Consider the following 22875-nt stretch of genomic DNA (forward strand, 5'->3'; position numbering starts at 1 on the left):
CAAGAAAAAGAAATAAAATGCATCCAAAATAAATGATTTTAACAAAGTTGCAGAATATAAAATCAACACACAAAATAAGCAACATTTTTATACATTAACAATAACCAGTTCAAAAAAGAAATTAAGATGTTACTATAACATCAAAGAGGATAAAATAACTAGCAATAAAATTAATCAAGGAAGTGTGAGTTATACACTAAAAAACCATCAAACATTGCTAAAAGAAATAAAAGAATACACAAATAAAGAGAAAGACATCCTGTGCTTGTGGATTGGAAACTTAATGTTAGAATATCCATACTACCCAAAGTGATCTACAGATTAAGTGCAATTCTTATCAAAATGCAAGTGACTTTTTTTTCAGAAATTAAAAAAACTTGAAATTCATACGGAATCTCAAGGGACTCTGAATGATCAAAACAATCTTGAAAACAAGCAAACTAAATTGGAGGCCTCAATCCTCCTTTCAAAACATATGATGAAGCAGCAATAGTCAAGTTTACTGTGGTACTGGCATAAAAACAGATATATAAACCAATGGAACAGAATGCAGGTCCCAGAAATGAACTCTGGTGTATACTACCAAGTGATCTTCTACAAGGGTGCCAGTCCACACAATGGAGGAAAAGGACAGTCTCTTCAACAAATGAAGAGGAAAAGGAAAAGTGGATAGTCATATGCACAAGAATGAAGTTTGAGCTTTATCTTACCTGACAGACAAAAATTAACTCAATAAAGACATAGGCATAAGACCTAAAACTATAAAACCACTGGAAGAAAGCATAAACGACATTGAATTTGGCAATGATTCATTGGATATGACATCAAAAGCACAGGTAACTAAACAAAAACAGACAAATGGGACTACATCAAACATCTGTCCATAAAAGGAAACAAAAGGTGAAAAATCAACCTGTAAAACAAAAAGATATTTGCAAGTTATATATCTTACAAGAGGTTGATATCTAGAATATATAAGAAATTTCTACAATTCAGCAATACCAAAAACAAATAACCCAATTTAAAGATAAACAAATAATTTAATAGACAATTCTCAAAAGAAGACATAAGAATGGACAACAAGCATGTGAAAAGATACTCAATATCATTAATCAAAATAAATGCGAATCAAAACCTCAATGAGATATCATCTTATATCCATTGGTGTGTCCACTAGCAAAAGAATAGGAAATGAGTTTGAATAAGGATACAGAGAAATTAAAGCCCTGTACACTGTTGGTAAAAATGTAAAATGATTCAGCTGTTATAAAAATAGTATAAAGGTTCTTCAAAAATTAAAAATAAATGATTATATGTTCCAGCAATCCCATTTCTAGATATAGATCTAAAATAACTCAAAGCATTATCTTATAGTAATACTTGCACACTCATGTTCTTTGTAGCATTACTCACTATAGTCAAGAGGTGGAAGAATTCCAAATGTCCACTGACAGATGAATGAATAAAGAAAATACAGTATATACATACAGTGGAATACTATGCAGCCTTAAAAAGAGGGAAATCCTGTCACATCCTACAATATGGATGAAGGTTGAGGACGCCGTGCTAAGTGAAGTCAGTCACAAAATGACAAATACCGTATAATTCCACTCATATGAAGCATCTCAAGTGGTCAAAATCAGAAACATAAAGTAGAAAGGTGGTTGCCAATGACTGCATGAGGGGAGGGAAGAGAGGGAATTAATGTTTAATGGGTATAGAATTTCAGTTCTAGAGATTTGTTGCACAACAAGGTGAATATACTTACCACTACTGAACTATACTTAAAAATGATTATGATGGTAAATTTAATGTTTCTTTTAACTACAATAAAAGAGAAGGTAAAAGCACAATGCTTAAAAAGTATCCATTTCATTTTGAAGATATAAAGACAAATCAAACAATGTAAAATAAATGAAATGATTACCCAGATTTGAAATGAGAAGATCGCTATAATAGAAATATAGGGTAAAACAACTGTTAGATGAATAAAGGAAACAAAACGATGTATATTCATTTCTTTCTAGTCTTTCAATGTAATGTAGTTCCATTATTGCCTTCTGGTCCTTTTCTAGCCTAAACTTTAGTTTAGGATCCTCCATGGACCACTGTGGTGGGACATGCAGTTCTCTGGCAAGTTGTAACAAGAAAATAATTCAAAGGCTAATTTTATGAATTTCAACATTGTGATCTGATTTACATTGCTTTTGTCATGCAGGATGTGACCTATAGCATGGACATGGGAGACTTGAAACACCAGGGTCTTTTCTTAATTGGTGGAAAATATAACCAAAATGTAGACACAGGGAAAAGTGATTCATGGAATCTGAATCAGCAGTACAGATGTGCAAAATTAGGTCTCCACACTTTTCTGATTTTTCCTTCGATTTTCTGATGTTAAAAACCATCCTGGTGGGAATGGAGAAATGATGCACAAGTTAGTAGGTCTTGGATACCAACCCTTTTCTGCCACCAGTGGGTCATATCCCACTGTAAGCTGTAATCCCTCTGCTCATCAGATTTCTTATCTGTGCCTTGTGAATTGTACTAATATAATGATTACAAAAGGAATGTTGATCATGTGCCTCCTAGGCACGCTCATTTTACAGGACATTGTCTTAACCATGAGGTTAATACTGTACTCATCCTGGGTGCACAGATGAGGAAATTAAAGATCAAGGATTATTATGCTGATGCAGCTTGCTCAAGGTCATGCAGCTGGTGGGTGGTGGAACCTGTACAGTCGCTGAACCTGGGTGGCCAAACTCTGATATTGCCTGCTTAGACCAATTCTCTGTAGAGTTCTAATGCAGAGGTCTAAAGCTGAAGTAAGTGAGGGCCCACTAAGCACAAGGCATTCAATAGTTGTCATGCATTATATCACAATAACTCTTTGGTCATGATTCTCCTGTTTAATTCTCCTATTTCGTTTTAAAATAAGTAAACCAAAGGTCAACGTCATTGAGTCATTTAATCAAAACAACAGTGGACGCTGAATTTGTGTCGAGGCTTCTCTGGTTTTGTTTGTTTGTTTGTTTTGAGACAGAATCTTGCTCTGTCGCCAAGCTGGAGTGCAGTGGCGCGATCTCTGCTGAATACAAGCTCAGCCTCCCACGTTCACGCCATTCTCCCGCCTCAGCCTCCCGAGTAGCTGGGACTACAGGCGCCCGCCACCACGCCCGGCTAATTTTTTGTATTTTTAGTAGAGACAGAGTTTCACTGTGTTAGCCAGGTTGGTCTCCATCTCCTGACCTGGTGATCCGCCCGCCTCGGCCTCCAAAAGTGCTGGGATAACAGGCGTGAGCCACCGCACCTGGCTGAGGCCTGTTTACCATATCTCAAGCACTCACTGTTTCACTTGTCTATGCAACTCTCTACCCCTCTGCAGCCATCAGGCAGAGACAGGTTTTGTGGAGACTTGAAATGCTAAGGTCGTCTACTGAGTGCTAGCCCCCAGTTCCTTCTATTACTGTAGCCCATTGATATGGAAAAATTACCAGTATTGGTCACTATAATAATTTATATGTTGCCCCAAAGAAGTTACTATTGTTATAAAATGTTTATTTTTCATTTTTGATATGTGTACTTATCCATTTAAAATGCATTCTCTAATTTGCTTTATGAGAACAATTAAATATAATATTTTAACGAGACAACTTTTTTCTTCTGGAGAGCCCAAAACTGTCCCATAGACATAATGATATTTTCTTCAAAGGACTGATATAATTGTTCAATTAGATAACAAATGGCATATAGTATGTGTTCAATAAAATTTAATCCCCTTCAATAATTAGTTAACATAAACTGTCAATTTATATCTGCTTTTACTTAGCATAAGATTGAAAAAATCAGGAATGCAAGTCTAGGAACACAGAATAAACACTCAAGCAGTGACCTTTATTTATTTTATTGTATTTATTATTTATTTATTTATTTATTTTTTGAGACAGAGTCTTGCTCTGTTGCCCAGGCTGGAGTGCACTGGCGTAATCTTGGTTCACTGCAACCTGTGCCTCCTGGGTTCAAGCACATTTTCCTGCCTCAGCCTCCCAAGTAGTTGGGATTACAGGTGCCTGCCACCACACTCTGCTAATTTTTGTATTTTTAGTAGAGATGGGGTCTCACCATGTTGGTCAAGCTGGTCTTGAACTCCTGACCTCAAGTGATCTGCCCACCTGGGCCTCCCAAAGTGTTTGCTGTGTTTTCCTAGGATCTAAGGTTTTTGCTGCCACTGACAAGGGTCAGGAAGGAGGGATACTCTGATTTAGGGGCAGTAAGTCCTAGGGTGAGAGCAGTAAAACTGGAGTCAGAAAAGCCAAGTCCAGTCCTCAGCATTTGTTTACTAACTCTTTGACCTCTTTGAATCATTTAAATTTCCTGTTCTTGCTTTCTCTTGTAAAACAGGAAAAGAAAAAAGATGCATTCTGCTTTGTTTGCAGGCATGAACTAAACAAGTATGTTTAGTTTTTATGGGTATTTCTGTCATTTTCCCACACTTTCATTATTCCATAAGAAAGTGGTGTTAAAGGCTTATGTTTCTTCCAATTTGTGATTACCAAGAGGTGCTTGAGAGCTCCAGGATTTCCATTTCTATAAAATCTAGCACATTATCAGTAAAACATCTTGACATTTATTTTAAATAGATTGTTTATCTGCTACGAACCATGTGACATGCTTCTTGTTATGTGATAATAACTCCATTATTTAGACAATTTAAAATTCCATTCAAGCAATAGTTGTATCCATGGACCAGCCATTCAAAGAGTAATTTTTCTTTAGTCATTGATCTTCCAAATTCGACTTTACTCCTCTCTCCTTTAAGCCACTTGAATTACATCGTGACATTGTTCAGTGTTGGCGTGAATGTGTATGCGTGTGTGTATGTGGTAGTGGTGGGGGTGCCTTTCTTCAGTGGTCCATCATTTCCTACTTTGGGCCTTTTTGGAAATGTTATTAAAAATTTTGATTATAGAATGGTACTGCATATTCACAGCATAATGCATTCATCAAAATAAATCTAGCCAAAGCATTTCATTTGTGAATTTGTACACCTGAAGCATTAAAATAAGAAATGCTAATTTCTTGCAGACTACTACCAGATGATTATTAATATCTGCTAAGCAGGAATGTCTGTTTCATGTCTGTTTCCATGTGGGGAATTTCCATAATAAAATCCTGGCACCCTCGCTGAAGAGTACAGTTCTATAGAAACAGAGAAAAACAACAGCAAGTATTTTCCCTGAGGACACTTTTAGCTACAATTTCCCAATGCTGCTTAGTTATTTCTGTCTTATTTGATGCCTTTGTTTTGAAACATAATGCAATTTTACCTGGATGCACTCCCGGATAATCAGGAATAGCTCAGTGTGTGGTCTGGCTCTGCCAAATGCAAGACCTCCAGAAAATCAGAAGGCTCCACCGCCTTATCCCTGCCCCCACCCACACCTCCACTGGGAGAAAAGGGTTAAGGATTTTTGGAAAATAGAGGAGAAGGGAGGGAGCCCCAAGGAGGCCCACGAGCGAGAGGCCGCGCCTCTGGGTGCAGCGGAGCTCCGAGCGCTGTTGTGTGTTTGGAAGGAAGGATGCTGCTGCCAATTTCGGGGACCTCTGCTGCGAGGAGTGGGCGTGGCCTCGGCGGTGTGGCTGCTTGTTAGGAAAGATGCTGAGTGCTTTTCAGTGAGGAGTCAGGGTGGTGTGTGTGTGAGAGAGAGAGAGAGAAAAGAGAGAGAGAGAAAAGAGAGAGAGAGAGACGGGGAGAGAGAGAGGGAGGGAGACGAGAGGGAGGAGGGAAGGAGAAAAGACGGAGGGAGGTGAGGAGGAAGGCAGGGGGAGAGACAGAGACCTAGAGGGGCTGAAGACCCAGACAGAGCTGGGAGAGCTACTGAGAACAGGACTGGAGCGCTCTGAGAGCCTCTCAAGATCTTTTGGGGGAGCCCAATAAATGTAAACATGGGATCTGTCACGGGAGCTGTCCTCAAGACACTACTTCTGTTATCTACTCAAAATTGGAACAGAGTCGAAGCTGGGAATTCCTGTAAGTATACAGCAAATCATTTAAAACTTGCAGGGGGGCTCTCTGCAAAACTTTGATTCTGTTGTTTTGATGATGATTATTTGCAGCTGGGATTGCTGCAAAGCGTATTGCTGTAAATGAAGCATCACTTAAAAATCTTGCCAATGTGACCGGTTAACACTTGTCTCTCCTCTTGGTCTGGTCAAAATAGGCAAAGTGTCATTTCTCTTTTTGTCTACTCGCAGAATCTTACCCTCCGGTCTTTGAATATTCGCTGAGAATGCCCAAGTTCTAGTAAAACATGAAATTATCATCTTATCTGGGGAATAGCCTGTGAATGTCTTCATTTCTTCCTTTTTAAAGAACTACTGAATTTTATTGGAATTATGTCTAACAGGAAAACAACCGGCAGACTTTACATTATGCTGCATTGGCTTGGATTTCTGAAGTTTGCAATTGGGCAGACCAGTAGCTGGCTGCGTCTTTAAAATGATGCAGGCTAATAACTGAAATATACTGCAGACTTCAGGAGCACCAGCATTGGCAGAGGCGAATCTCGGTATTAAGAGCGGTGCCCTCGCTGCTAAGAGAACGAGACTTAGTGCTCTCCTGAAAGAGGAGCCTCTTCCTACATTTTGCTTAAAGGAAAACCAGTCAGGTGATCTTTCAAAAGTAAGATTCCTTTGTGGTTGAATGCTTAACTCTATAAATTTGTAATGGAATGTTCTGATGAAATAGAACCTATTTAGGGAAGATTGAAACCTTATTTATAATTTAGATATCATCCAGAATAATTTGGGAGGCTGCCTTCATCCACTCTTTATTAGAGATGGGAAAAGTTTTAAAAGTTATCTTTGGCTTAAATTCTCTAAATGGTAGAATTTTCCCCTCCTGATTAATGACAAACAAGCTTGGCAAATGCAACTTTTTATTTTTTCTTGGATTTTAAAGGAAAAGCTCATTTGCTTTTCAAGAAATGGCTATGAGGCCTGTCCAGGAATTTATGTTGCTGCTGTATCATCAGGCTTAGATTTGGGGAAAAGAAGCAGTAATCAGGCATTTCTATGGCACGTCGCTTGACTACACTAAAGAGTTCTGATGTGGGAAAAACATTACAAACTCATGGGCACAAGTCAAATGTCCACTCAGAGTGCCTGGCTGCTGTGATTTCGTGTTTCAGTTCAGAATGAGCTCATTTAATGTCAGAGTATCCATCACTCTGAAGGAAGGAAATTCACTCCAGGTGCTGCACATCAGATTCAACTTTAGTTTGGATGTTGAGATAATCTCATAAATCAATAAAATGTGTATAATTTCACCTAGTCAAAACCTTGGAATCTTATAATGGTAGCATTTGACAAACATTGCAATATACAAGCAAACAACAACACCCACACACAAATGGAAGTTCTGTAGAAAAGGCATAAGTAATTCATCTTCTAGCCACTAAAGTTCAGCCAAAAAGAAAAGCACTAGAGGTCACTCTTACAATGTAAAGTACATCACCCCAAGCATCCTTCCCTCAAGAAAAGCAGAGCTTAAATCTGGCCTGTACTCAGTTCAGTCTTTCCAATAGACTGTCTGTAGTTGGGTTTAAAATATATTAATCTAGTTAATCGGGCTGTTGTTTATGTTTGTTTGTTTTCTTGAAGCTCAGTAAAAAGTGTAGGATGTACATCAACATTAAATAGCTTTCTTTTGCAATGTATCTTCTTAGAAAAGAAAAGGTGCTGAAAAAGATCTGAGGAGAATGTAATATTTATGTCTGCTTGGCTCTGGTTGGATCCCTCACTGATACTTAAAATTTCAGTGGTGGTTCTATATTCTTTCAGCCTTGGTTTGTTCAGGAAGTAATCTAATGCTCTTTTAAACATCTGATGAACTTGCAAAACCTACACGGTTTTTCATTATAAAAAACATTTAAAGTTGGAGTTCTTTGTTACCATACATGTGGAGTTGACTGTTCTTCAAGTGTCAAATATAAAATGAAATGACCTTGTGTAATTAAAGTTGCATTTAGTAATTTATTGCGAATATTTTGACAATATGATTTGCAGCAGTATATGTAAAAGAAATATTTCATTTCTCAATTTGTATTTCATTTTTCCATATTTAAGAAGTGTTTTCTTTTTGGAAGAAGTAAGGTCTACTTGTACCAAGCCCTGGTGGAAAGTATTCCTATGTTTCATGCTTTTTGGAAGAACAAGTACCTATATGTTTCCCAGCAAGATTGGAATTTAGTGTAAGGACAAGCAACTATCAACCAGCATATGCATTTCTAAAGTATTATAATGACTGCAATAATTCTTCTGGACAAGACTTTATATTAAGAAAAAGTGAATCAGTCTTGAATACCAGTAGTAAAATCAGAAAGAATTGAATATAAATAAATAAAATTAAAGGTCTGTCTCAAGTGACTAGAAAGACCTTTTTCCCCTTTATTTACAGCTGATGAGCCAGGAACAAATCTGCCATCTACAGAGTCAGCCCAAGGTTGCCAGTTTGAAAGCTTTCATGGGACAGAACTCTGCAAAACCAGTACAGCTCAGGGATTAGGTGCACCTTAATTTGAATGTTAATTGATCCAATTAAACAGCAGGGAAACTTTACATTAGAAGGATTCTGTTCAAAGACAAACATATGTTCACGTATATGTATATGTGCTCATTTGTATATAGGTATATGTGTATGTAAATATCTGTAAACTACTAGACTGATGTGCTTGCATATTTTTGGTGGCCCCGTTAAGTACTTATCTGTCTAAAGATGAAATATGTTCAATGAACCACATTCTCTGCCTACTAGTATCCTGTTTGACATTTCAAAAGCGGTGGACTAGCCATCATTTTTTTCTCTTTGTTCTCATCAAGGTGAGTTTTTAAAGTTATATTGAAGTGTCCCCTTCATCAAAGTTGAGAGATGGATCCTTGCAGAAGGGCGTGCTCTTTGAGAAACTGCACTGGCTGTTCTTGGTTTCTTTGCTTGCTGCTAAGAGACGTGCATTAAGAACAGAGACAATTCTCTATTTTTTAATTGCTCTTATAAATCCAGTTTTTCAACATTAAGACATGGTTGAAGATGGGATCAACTTACCCCAAAAGAAGGAATGGGTGCAGTAGTAAGGCTGATAAGAGTTTGCTTTTACTTTTACTCTTGCAGGTCATATGACAGGGGCTCTCTAGCCACTGGTATACTGAGCCCTACTCTTGAGAATAATTAATGCTCACCAATGACTTAATTAGAAGTTAACATCTCACTGTGTTCTTTCTTTTCTCTGATGGAAATAAAGGCCATATCTGATATGTACCCTAAAAGAAGCACTGAAGGATAGGTGAAGGCAAATTACCTGAGTAGATGATCACTCTTGTGGGCCCTGGGAGACAACTGGACAGATCCTCACATTGTTAAAACTCAACCTTGTAATTCTTTCTAGAAGCTACTTTCTTTTCCTCCCCCCCCCCATATTTATTCCTATAGCAGAAAATAACTAGAATGCAATAGTAAAGTACTGATAAAATATAGTTCTATGAGGCAATGCATAAATGGCTAGCCCTTATAAAGGTCAGCATGTACTTTGACTCACTTTTCTAATAGCAATGGAGATTTATTTTCATCTATTCCGTCCATTTTCTCCACTTCTTGTTACATGCATCTCAACAATCTCTGATAAACGCAGCCTCCAGCTCTGGAGATAATGTTAACTCATGGCCAACATGAGGATCAAACATAACTTTCACATAATACCTGGTGCTTACTCTAGGCAATAAATAATTATTTTCTTCTAAAATTAATTTTGGAATTTATATCATATATAAGCAATTTCTGTATTGGAGCTAATGAGTATATCAAGATTAAGTTGATTTTTGTTAAAGAAAATAGATTGACAGAATTGTATAACTTCTACTGTAAGATAATACAATATTCAACTCAGGTTGGTAAACTATGGCCCATGGACCGAATCTGACCTGCTGACTGTTTTTGTATGATCCATGGGCTAAGAACGGTTCTTCCATTTTTAGCTGAAAAATATTAAAAGAAGAATTCTTCATGGTAAAAAATAATTTTATGAAATTCTAATTTTATTCTTCCACTCATTAGTAAACCTACGTGACAAAAATTTCTACTCAAATATTAGTATTATATTTTGAATTTTATCAATTAAATTTTATTAAGATTGTTTACCCTCTTACCATGTAACTACTTACATAAGATTCTTTATGGTACTTTATATAAAAAGTTAATTGACCTTGATTTAAATAATATACAATAAAATGATAAGACATGAAAAGCGTATAAATTACACTTCTATGATAAAATTTAGTCTTAATTATTTAGCACACAAATATATACTTGTAAAGTTGTGGTACTGCATGCAATGCTATTATTGCCAGGAACTATAACAGAGGATATCTTCAAGTTAATGTCTTCCTTATATGTTTTTTCTTAAAGCCTTTATTGTTAAAAAATCTTGATATTTCAGTGGGTATAAATTGTTTGTAAGATTCCCACAGTTTTAATCTCAAATAATCGTGTTAGGATAAGCTATTCAATGAAATATATAAGTAATATAAGTTCAATGAAGTGTATAAGTAATATAAGTTCAATTAACTGTACAAGTAATTGCAACTTAGATATTTTGAACAAAAATTCTGCTGTTATTTTACATTTTCATGAGCATAAAATATTCCACTCTATCTTAATCAGAAACTTACATTTGGAATCAAAGATCATGAGGAAAATGTTTTTGATAGAAGAGTATTTTTGCTCCTGTGACTTTTAAAGCAGCAGCTTTTTAAAAATTCTGAAATTGACCAACTTTCTAGAATAAACTGAAAAATAGATGTTCATTTAAGCACTGCCCACTAAGAGCTCATGATATTTAAGCAAGTGATTTTCACTTACCCATGTCAGTATGATAAATTTCTGTGTAAATGACTTGCGTATTTGAAATTGTATTTACTTTAGAATTCCAGGAACTGATCTTTGGCCCCATTTTATTTACACTATACTTTTTCCTACAGTCTTTTGAAAAATTAAGTTAAAAATATGATGCAATATCATTTAAAAACCCATTTTCATTGACATTGCTATTCCTATGTAGCAGTTTTTTTTCCCAAATGTTCACTTGTTGAAATAGTTTATTTTTTCATTATATTGTTTTTAGTGGTTCAGCTTTAAATGAAGGTTTCTAAGTCTCGTCAAAAGGCCAATTTCCAAAAAGAAAAACAAACAAAAAAAAGCCCCCCTCCAAAAACTAGGATAGTCTCAAAGAGCTTAACTGAAATATGAGTTTCTCTGAGTGTCAAAGGAATTGTGATGAGATTCGTGATCATCCACTGTAAGTAGACAATGATTAGGGATAATGGCACTGGCATTACATGGCTTTGGGATTTTAAAAATAGAATATCAGCTCTGCTCTACAAATACCAATTTTTCTTGATTTAATACTATGTTTAAAATTTAAATCTCTTCTACTTCAGATTAATCAATAGTGAGGCCTTAATATTGTTCACTAATGAATCGTATGACCTGTAGATTGCCAATTAGTTCTAGGTTGTTTAAGAAACCATTCTGTTATAAAGACACATGCACATGTGTGTTCATTGCAGCACTCTTTACAATAGCAAAGACATGGAATCAACCTAAATGCCCATTAGTGATAGACTGGATAAAGAAAATTTGGTACATACACACCATGGAATACTATGTAGTCATAAAATAGAATGAGATCACATCCTTTGTAGTGCCATGGATGGTGCTGGAGACCATTATCCTTAGCAAACTAGCAAGGGAACAGATAAGTGGGAGCTAAATGATGAGAACGCATGGACACATAGAGGGGAACAACACACACTTGGGCCTTTTGGAGGATGGAGAGTGGGAGGAGAGAGAGAATCAGAAACAATAACTGATGGGTACTAGGCTTAATACCTGAGTATTGAAATTATCTATACAACAAACCCCCATGACACAAGTTTATTTATGTAACAAACCTGCACTTGTACCCTGAACTTAAAAAATAAAAGTTAAGCAAAGAAAAGAAGTCCTTCACTATCCTTTTAGAAATATTTTCATTTTGTTTTCACTGATGGAAAGTTTACAGAATGATCTAGCTCCTGAAAGCAGTAGGAAGAGTAAGAAAAACGTATCCAACATTGTTACATGCACGTTCAGATTGTTAGTTGAATATTTCTGGTGAAATATTAAATCATGCAGACTTTGACCTGATTGTCTTCCATGCTCTAGTGTTTCAATGATTATATATAGCTTATTTTTCATTTTTATTGATTCAGTAATTTTGACCTCAACTTTAGTATTTGTCTATAATCATTGAAATTATATCTTTAAAAATTAACCAGTATGATAGGGAAGGGTTGACCCATCACAGTGTATGTGCTTAAATAGGAGATGTTTCCTATATTGTTGCACGATGTTCCTATGTTGTGGGCAGTGGTGGCATGCAAATTCTTATAGAATGTGTGGATGATTGTTTTCATGGGTATTTCATTTAGGAGTATTTAGGAATACTCTATAACAGATTTTCAAGAACAGGTCTTGAGTTGTAGCATCAAATGCTAATATCAGTTTGATTTTGATCACTTTAAAAAGAAAAATCTCAGAAAGAGAAAGAAACGCCCAAACCTCATGCAGACAAAAATTACAGAGTTTTGGAGACCCTGTGGTTAACTGAAAACAACAACATGAAATAATTTACTCTGAAGATTGACATTGGAATTGGAAGGATTTGGGGTTTTAAAACCAGGGTTTAAAATCTTAAGAAATAATAGTTTACTCATAATTTTAAGTTACAACAAGTTGTATCTCTAAGTGACAAAAATGTCATTGACTGTTCAAATGTCTTCTGATATTTTTGGGGAAAATTTTGATATCTAAGACTTTAACATTTAAATTTCTTCCATGAGCTCTTAAGCTGTGACTGACTGTGTATTTCAATTAGATATGCATGCCTGTATGTGTATGTATGCATTTATCTGACTTTTGAAACTGGCTTTCCTCATTTTTAATCTATGATTTTTAGGCTCTCCAAAGTGCAGATTACTTCAGGGAGCTATGGCTCTGTGTTGGTAAAGACCAATCTGATATGTAATTGCACAAGCAAAGATAATTTTGTTTCTTAATTGACTTTTGGAGCACAAAGTTTTTTCCAAAATGTTTTTTGTTAGGGTCTTCATAGTTAGTTCATAGTTACTAACTATAGTTACATAGTTCTGTAGTTATGGAAAACTACAGAACGGTGTAGTGATAAAGAATGTACATGCCAAACGCATTACAAGTTATCATTATTGCTTCAGTTTGCCCATGGAACACTGGTATTTGGAAGAGGAAGTGGATATGCTTGGGTTTTTTTTCCCCCCTTCCAATGAATTTTCATTATGGTTCATGGAAAAGTGGTACTCTAGTAATAAAATTGGGAAAATAGCATAACAGGAGGTAAAAATGAGCCTGTTTGTGTTACAGTTAATGAGTCATTCCAATGTAATAATTGGAAAAGTGAGTGAAGCCTGAAAACATTTGACATTTTAAGTAGTTCAAAATTAGTAACTATAAAAATTTTTAATGCCATAAGTATTTAATAGAGCAGTGATGAAATTTATCTCCAAGGTTTTTAAATCACAAAGAAAAAAAATGGTGTGATATTATCAGTTGGCCTATAGCTCTAATTACTTTTTTTATTAAGTACCTCTCATTACTTGGCAGTGCTCTAGAATAAGATATTATGGGCTTCTAAATCGTAAAAGACATATTTGTTTCTGTAACCATTTTGTTCCCACTGGCAATTATGATACTTATAAATGGGGTCATAGGTTGATATTACTTTAAAAGCACCATGTAAATATATAAATGCACCTGCCTTCCTAAATTATGTTTATTGTATACTTTTTAGAAAAACTATAACCTGTAATTTCATTAATTGACTTACTCTGCAGTTATGACCAATGGAAGTATTTTTTTCAATGTCATTTGAATAAGGACGTGGATAAACTCTCCTAGCAATTGGTTGTAAGCCTTAGAGTTGATAGTTGCTTGGATGACCTTGACATTTGATTCCCTTGGCCCACCACAGAGACCCCCACATTTTCCCATCAGTATAAAGCAATTGCCTTTGCTATACCAGGCCCAATAGAGGGATTTCTTGGAAAATCTGAGAAAGTCAAATTTCTAGGCTAATAGCTTTGCTCTAAAAGAGTGCATATATATTTTTATCTTTAAGACTCGTCTTCAGTTTTCAAGGATACTGTGTATTTGTATTTCAAAATCTGCTGGTCAGCAGATGACTGACCAGGAAAGAAAAAAAAAAAAAAAAAAGGAACTAGATTGAAAGTGGTCTTTAAGGGAAATGAGTTGCTGAGATAGAATTATCAGTGTGTGTGTGTGTGTGTGTGTGTGTGTGTGTGTGTGTGTGAAGGTAACTGTGGGTGGGAATTGGAATACAGACCATTTTGGTAGGGGAAATATAAAACATTGCCCCTAGGTGGCACATTTTGAATTAAATAGTGATGGGATGTAGAATAAGATTGTTTCTTATTTGCTATCCATACTAGAGTAGTCTCTAGTATGCTTTTAGACCAGTATGTGGGATTAAAAATTAGCAAGGGGTCTTCTTAGCTCTAGTTTAAATTCACCCAAACGGAGAAGTGATATTACGCTTTTGTGATCTCAAAGATCTTTATTTTCTAGTACGTGGTGTAAAGACCTCAGGATCCCCAGTAGTTAACTCAACTTCTCCTCCCACCCTGAGTGCTAGTCTTTCTGAACCTAGCAATGAAGTAGAATATGTTGGGAGAGATTTTGGCTTAAAAACCACTAGATAAATTGAAGCATAATTTAACTCCCGAAGACAATACAGTAAAGTGATACGGGTGGCAAGAGAAGGGCATGGTAAACTAAGTTTAACATTTTTTCACATCATTCACTTTTATCTCTCAATTTTGGCTGATTTTAAACAAAAAGAATTTATCTCCAAGGCAGAAAGCTGCAAGAATGCTTAGTGGTCCTCATAATTAAGGATTTATAATACATATTTACATTTGCCATGTTTTAGATGTTTAGAACTTAATTAAAAGAACATTGCTAAAATAAAAGCAGTTCTATCTAAACTGGTGATGAGAGAATTCTATGCAAGGTTATAAAGCTGCTCAATTAGGCTCTTTTGTTTCATAGTGTGTATGATTTCTGTGCTTATTTGAACTGTTGTACTTTAGCATGACAAGTGTGTCACAATCCTGTTAAAAAAACTTCATGCTCACATACAGCTTTGTAACACTACCTCTGAAGTATCAGAAGATGTGTAACCTTTTCTAAAACAAATATACAAAAAATAGAAATAATTTGGGGAAAGAACTAGAGTACATTTAAGAAAGCAAAGAGCAAACACTGTAGATAACATTTACTTTCTTAAACTCCTAGCATCCTGTATCACAAAATGAAACATGATAAAACAAAACATTTCATGGTTAAGTACATACTAGAGGAATGGAAAAAGAAGGCTAATATAGTATTTTAGCTACTAAAAACAAAATTGTGATCACCATAATTTGCTATGCTTAACACGCAAAACAGCCTGATTCATTTTTTTAACCTGTTCTCTTTGTAAATGACCACATTGGTTTCTTGGAAGCCTTGCTATGTGCTTGCCTATGGAGTGGTTTCTTTATATTTATGTATAATTGCAACATGAACCAGATTAGCATGAAAGTATGTAGGTAGTACCATTAATCACTGAAACATTCTCTAAAGAAGATGCCAGGAAGTTCTCTGTTTTTCTGAGTTAGCAAAATCGAGCCTCCTGTGATCATTTTCCTCTTTCATTTTCCTGGATATGAGGATGATCTGGCTGCGACATCTGTCACGTTAGCGATGGCCAGGGTTGATTTGGCTGAGATGGCTGGTGAGGCAGCTGTTCCCTCTTCCTTCTTCGCTGTTCCCTGTGACCCTGATTCACTCCATTTTATATCATGCAATATTTTAACTACTACACTTATTATTGTAGTTTTAGGTAAGCTTGACATAATGTACTGTTATATTTCACCAAAGTTACAGATTTTAAGAAAAAGCAAGTTTTGCCCTGCAGCTATATTTCATTGTTAGGCACATCCAACGTTAATTTGAGGCTTATGAACATGGCAAACAAATGTCTTCCTACTCTGTATTTGCTGATATTTCCAGTTTTGTCTGTCTTTACTGCTTGATATAACTTGGCTCTGTGTCCCCCACCCAAATCTCACCTGGAATTGTATAGCCCCCACATGTCAAGGACAGGACCAGGTGAAGATAATTGAACCATGGAGGTGGTTGCCCCCATACTGTTCTTGTGATAGTGAATGAGTTCTCATGAGATATGATGGTTTTATAAGAGGCTTTCCCCTTTACTTGGCTCTCATTCTTCTCTTGCCCACCGCCATGTAAGGCGTGCCTGTTTTGCCTTCTGCCATGATTATAAGTTTCCTGAGGCCTCCCCAGCCATGCCAAATAGTGAGTCAATTAAACCTCTTTTCTTTGTAAATTACTCAGTCTCAGGTATGTCTTCATAGCAGCGTGATAGCAAACTAACACACTGCTATTTCTTCTTCAATCCTGGTGTCCCCAATGTCCTCTACTCTTAATTTCTTGGCCTGTGCATCTGTTGTTCCCTTTGTGTAAATTATTCTTAAATACTTCACTTTAAAGCCTCTTGGAAAATGTCTACCCAAAACAAGCCTCATCTCCTTTGTCCATGGAGTCTCACTATCTCAACTTTATCATTTTCTAGCAGAAATTTCATAGCGCTTCAAATGTTTGCTTATTCCTGCCCTGATCACAGACTATCAAAATGGATTTTTTAAAAGTTTTCTTTGTAACACTGAAATTTTTGAAAGACAGAAGTATTATGTTAATCACCTCAGTATCTGCAACATCTAGTACAGTGCCTGGAATAAAGAGCATATTTAGTAAATGGGAAAACAATACATTAATGGATGATAATTTGTATTTTTTTTTCAGTTGAAACACCAAAAAACAGAGAAGATGAACAGAATCAGGCTAGACAAATTGGAAAATTGTCTTATATTAGTGATTTAAAAAGTCCTTTTTATTTAGGATCCCATTCATTTTTGCTATCATTTTAAAAGTTTGATTTTATATTTAACTCTATTCCATTTCATTTCATTAGGTTGAGTACTTATTCTGGTCTGTCATAATCCATTATGGTGCATATTCTCCTAGTCAACCTATTCTTATTATTTCTCACTATCTCTCTTTTCCTTTCCCTCTCACCTTTAAGAAAAATTTGTAGCAAATGTAATTTGATAGACTACTATATCAAATTATTTTGAATTAAGGACTCTCAATGGACAGGTAAACAAAAAATACATCATGAGTGTAAAATAAAATTGGAACAGCATCAGCCACTGCCAGTCCATCCTCGTGTCTGCCTGTGTCTGTAGCATGTGCCTGATCATCTCTTGCAATTTGGAAGTGGTACTGAAAATTACTCTCCACATTATGAGAAGAAATTTTCAACTCCATCGAGTTTGGACTTCAAGTCTTTTGTGTTGGTTTTTTATTTTCCATTTCTGTTTAAAGACTTTTCTCATTCACATAGGGTAGAAGAAAAATAAAATTCATTCTCCGTTTTTTCTTTTCATTATTAACTTTTACAAAGGAGTGCGACCACAGCCTCCTTGCCCTTCTTTTGCCTACAAACATATGTAAGATGTTTCTTTTCATTGCCTTTAGCAATTTTTTTTACCAGCATTAATGAGTTTCAAACTTTTATTTTTTGCCTTTCTTTTTCTTTTTCTTTCTTTCTTTTTTTTTTTTTTTTTTGAGACAGGCTTGCTCTGTCTCCCAGGCTGGAGTGCAGTGGCACAATCTCGGCTCACTGCAACTTCTGCTTCCTGGATTCAAGCAATTCTCCTTGCCTTAGTCTCCCATGTAGTGATTACACCTGCCACCATGCCTGGCTAATTTTTGTACATTTAGTAGAGACAGGGTTTCGCCATGTTGGCCAGGCTGGTCTTGAACTCCTGGATTCAAGTGATCTGCCCACCTCGGCCTCCCAAAGTGCTGGGATTACAGGCATGAACCGCTGTGTCTGTCCTTGTTTTCCTCTCTTAATTGCACATATGTTCCTTTTATTATTTTCTGGTAAAACCCATCACTTGTTTTTAGATTCCACTCACGTTTCATCCTCCTTATGGTACACATTTGTGATTTTTATTGCCAGAAGTTTATAGTTCATAACTTTTCATGCATGTTGACGTATGTTATTATTAATAATGACAAATACTCCTTTTCAGTAGGCTCTGTGGACTCCAAGGTGGTGAAGTGTGCCCTTTCTTATTTTATTCTCACACAGGACTGTGAGACAAGTGTTATTAAGATTATTTTACATACTAGGAAACAAATTTAGAAGGTGCTTCCAAAGCTACTGAGTAAGGAAGAATGAAGCTGAGACTTAGACCCAATGACTCCAGAATCCATTGTTCTTTGAAATAGAATGTGCCCATCTTCTCCATGTATCTGTGAAATCTCCTCCCCTGAGTATCAAACCCACACATGCTCATTCTCAAGGTTCTCGCTCTGGCATGATAGTAAATTCTAAGAACCCACAAATGCTCATTCCTTCCTCTTTTTTCCAAGGATCTGTCACTTTCATCTTAACAGCAAGCCCCTTTTGATTAATCAGAGTGAAGTGGCAGGCAGTCGCTCATGTAGATAACTAATGTTTTCTCCTCTGAGTGTACACTGTCCTGCTTGCTTCTTGGTACCCAAAGACCTATTCACTTTCTCTAAATTCCTTCTTTGACTCAACAATTTCAAGAACAGGGTAAGTGGTTGAAACAGCCTAAATGACAAATAAAATCCAACTCCTTTCTTCAAGACTGCAGCACTGCTTGACCAAGGCATTCTACCAGTTTTGTTCCTTTCCTCCAAAAAAGCCCCACTCCTTCCCCATGTTCAGAGACATATTCCCTTTGGTGCCATAGTAGTCTTCTATGGCTGCCATAAACCAAATACCACAGAATGAGTGGCTTAAACAATGTACATTTATTTTGTCACAGTTCTGGAGGCCGAAAGTCCATCAAAGTGCCATCTAGGTTAGTTTTTGGTGTGGCCTGTCCTCCTGACTTGCAGATGACCACCTCCTTGCTGTGTCTTATGTGGACTTTCCTTTTTACACATGGTGGGGGGGTGGAGAGCGAGAGAGAGAGAGGAGAGAGAGAAAGAGAGACAGAGAGAGATATCTCTGGTGTCTCTTCCTCTTCTTATAAGGATGCCAGTCTTATTGGATTAGGGCCTCACCCTTACAACCTCATTTAAACATAATTGCCTCCAGTTGTGGTCCTCTCTCTAAACAAAGTCACATTGGGGATTAGGGCTTTGACTTATTAATTGTGGAGGGGGGAACATAATTCAGTCCATAGCAGGTGCTCTCACTGTTGCAACTGTCTAAACTACATGCTTTTTTCAGTATTGGAGAACAAGTTTTGAAAGTTCAGCAGTAGATACATTGCTTTTGCAGATTAAAACTTAACAGCTGAGTGGAGTCATCCTGAAGTTGAATCCTGGTTCAATGCATTGCTGAGATCAATGGCATGGCATACTCATCCATCAGCCACCACTGCCTGGTGGCCACGGTGATACCACTGCCTATCCCTTCTTTTTCTCTTTGCTTCTATCTGCACCTGGTGCTGTCTAGATGCGTCTAGTACCCAAGAGTTTCTGATATCCCAACATTTCCATATCCGTTATCAGAAGTATTATTTTATCCCCTTCCAAAGTACTTTCTTCTCTGTATGTTACCCAGCTCCAGTTGTGCTGTGATTCGCTCTATGTGTTTCTCATATCCCCTCCTCAAAAGCTGATTGTGCAGTTTGTTTTATCTGGCACTTTCCCACTTCCTAATCAGTAAATCTCAGTGCACACAGCTCCTCCTTCTTCTTCCTGTGACACATTCTACGCTTAGTCAGAAACAAACAAATAAAACATAAATAAAACAAACAAACAATAATCTTTCTAGTAAGTTTTTAAAAGTCAGTTTAAAATTTATCATCTAATTTTAAATTTGTAGAATGCCCTCCACGTATTGGGAACTGGGACAGATGCTTGCCATACATTATTTCAGTCAATCTTAGCACAGCATCTGTTCATGCCCAATGTTTTCTCATACTCATGTTTTCCCATCCTCTCCAGTGCATTTCTCTTGTGGCTAAGTAGCCTTTGGATTTATCTTTTCAAAGGTTTCATAGTAGCCCATCAAGTGGATATACTTTTATTTAAACATTCCTCTATTTTGAACTCATTGGTTGTCCATCGACTTATGTTTTGAATTCTCACAGTCTATCAGCATCTGCTTGTAGTAGTATATGGCTCCCTTAAGATTCTTGTATTTCTCTAATATAACAGTATCTTAAGCCGTTTGCAAATGTCAGTGTCATGAACTGTTCAATATCATCCCACTTTGTCTTGAAAAGTCCACATTTCTTTTGGAAGGAGAAACTTAAGGTTATTGCTGTCTCCTTGCACCCCTCCCCTTCCTGCTCAAGAATTTATGGCACTTAAAGATAATTCTGTTTCTCTTTGAGCACTATCATTTGTTCAAACATGAACCTACGGTGGTGGGTACAGACTGTCACGTATGACGGATCTCAGAAGTGCATCTGTCACCCTCCGGGAAACCCCTTCGCTCATCAATTGGTCTTGTCAGTTATAGGCACAGCTGTCTCTCCAGCCCTCAGCGGCATTACCAATCTTCCCTACATGTGTTGCTCTCTGGAGCTCAGTGCCTGTGGCTTCTGATGGGCTGCTGCAAATGCAAGTCTTTGGTTGTAACCATCAGCCTAGGGTCTTCTCCAGAAGTATGATTTACTATTTATGGGTAGGACCTCCTAACTGCTATATCATTCCTCTTTCGGTACTGATTTTGATTTCCTTCTGGCATCATAGAGTTTTCTGTCTTCCTTATCAAAAATATCTTTTTCTGTCTTTTTGAGAAAAAAAGACATCTTAAGAAAACAGACTAGTATTTCTCAATACTTCTACTTTCTTCTTAGCAGGGACAGCAACCTATATTTAATGAACATCAAAATGAAAAAGAAAACACTTCATATTTGGAATCTTGAATGAGAGGTCTGTTTCCCTTGCTGAACCAGAACCAGTACTACTTAAGCCAGTCTCTTGGAGAGTGAATATGATTCTGTGTAATATCAAATATGCTTTTGAGTAGTACTACTTATTCATTCCAGCCACTTTCAAAAAAGAAAAATATCAGAGACTTTCAGGCCACATTTTACCTCACTCTTTCTTTGACTATTAACCCCTATACACCTGTGTAGCCCAGCTCTCTTTATAGTTATGCCTGAAGCTCTTAATATTTCTTTTTTTCTTTTCTTTTCTTTCCTTTTTTTTTTTTTTTTTTTTTTTTGGAGCCTCACTCTGTTGCCAGGCTGGAGTGCAGTGGTGCAATCTCGGCTCACTGCAACCTCCACCGCCCGGATTTGAGCGATTCTTCTGCCTCAGTCTCCCGAGTAGCTGGGACTACAGGCGTGTGCCACCATGCCCAGCTAATTTTTGTATGTTTGGTAGAGATGGGGTTTCACCATATTGGCCAGAATGGTCTTGATGACCTCGTGATCTGCTTTTTCACTACTCACCAGCATCTTTAAGCATTTACTCTATCAAACAAAGCAATGTGATCGCAATTTGAATAATATTTCAACATAACAATATTTATGAGCTGTTTTCTAGTTTTCTTCCTATCTACCTGTCTGTATGTTTTACACAAGTAACAAAATATTAAGAGAAAGTAATTTCAGAGGAAATTAATTAATTTGTTCTGAAATGAGTTTCTTCTTAATTCATATAATCAATTTTTAGGTGGATCTGAGTGACTGCACTTAAGGGATCACTTGACAAAGCATCTCTTCATAGTTGTATAGCTCTTTGCTTGGAACTGACTGGGATATTGTTGAAAATAAAAGAATTTAATCACTTTTCATATGCCAGGCAAAATATCAGTTGAAATAGTATAAGCAAATGGCTGATCTTAGAGTTGCAAATCATTGCATCTAAAAACAAACTGTTTTTTTTTTAATAAAGGATATAATTGATACCCATGACTGAATGTAGCATTTTTAGTAGTGTGGTTTGAACTGAGAATTGTATTTGGCCTTTCTCTTGATGTTCTACAGTCATTTCCTAAGCCATCCATTCTTCTCAGAGCAAGAGATGCAAACACAGAAGTCCCTGTCTGTCTATCTAGTTGCCATTTCAGGGGCACTTCTTATTTCTAAGTGGGATCTCAATGTGATATACAGAAAATAAATTATCAGAGATTTTAGAGAGTGAGTAAGAAACCATCCACTCATTCAACTTCTGAAACAGCTACATGTGAGTTTCTTCTTCTAGTCAGTTGGTGGGGTTTATGATAATAAATGTGTCACAATCCCTGCTATTCAGGGACTCACAAGCAAATGGAGAAGATAAAAAGTAACTCTAATAAAAGGCAGACTGTGATCCATACTACACTTCAATATGCATTCCTGATCTAATACACTTCTGACTTATTTGGTAACCTGTGTGTTTCCTCTCATTTTTCTTAAAAATCAATAAATAACCAGTAATATCACTAGAGTTGATATCAGATGGGTTTTCATAGTTTTCACCTACCTATGAAGTGATAGTTTAAAAATTTATCCCCAAGAATTGCACTGGCTGATTATGTTTCATGCTAAATGTACTCTGTAATATCACGCTTTGGGACTCTGGTTATTTTTCCATTGATACTGATGATTCAGTGAATTATATCTAAGAAAGAAAGAAACTAAATATGTTAAAAAATTTCTTAGTAAAATATTTTT

At 36.4% G+C, this 22875-nt stretch overlaps 1 protein-coding gene across 9 annotated transcripts in view; it reads left to right on the top strand.

The window, feature by feature from the left end:
* The first annotated feature begins 5544 nt into the window (after positions 1 to 5544).
* Positions 5545 to 22875, top strand: part of CNTNAP4 (contactin associated protein family member 4) — a 280850-nt gene continuing 263519 nt past the window's right edge. For 8 of the 9 annotated variants that reach the window (XM_023226827.2, XM_023226823.2, XM_023226826.2 and 5 more), the window contains exon 1: positions 5669 to 6034. Coding sequence is in view for 6 of the 9 variants with exons in the window: in XM_023226823.2 (XP_023082591.1) it covers positions 5950 to 6034 (85 nt within the window). In the remaining 3 variants the exon portion in view is untranslated. Of the gene's footprint in view, positions 6035 to 22875 lie in introns of all 9 variants that reach the window. The other variant, XM_023226820.2, reaches the window with a different exon arrangement.

This window comes from Piliocolobus tephrosceles, chromosome 17 (assembly GCF_002776525.5).
Source record: "Piliocolobus tephrosceles isolate RC106 chromosome 17, ASM277652v3, whole genome shotgun sequence".
Classification (NCBI taxonomy): Eukaryota; Metazoa; Chordata; class Mammalia; order Primates; family Cercopithecidae; genus Piliocolobus; species Piliocolobus tephrosceles.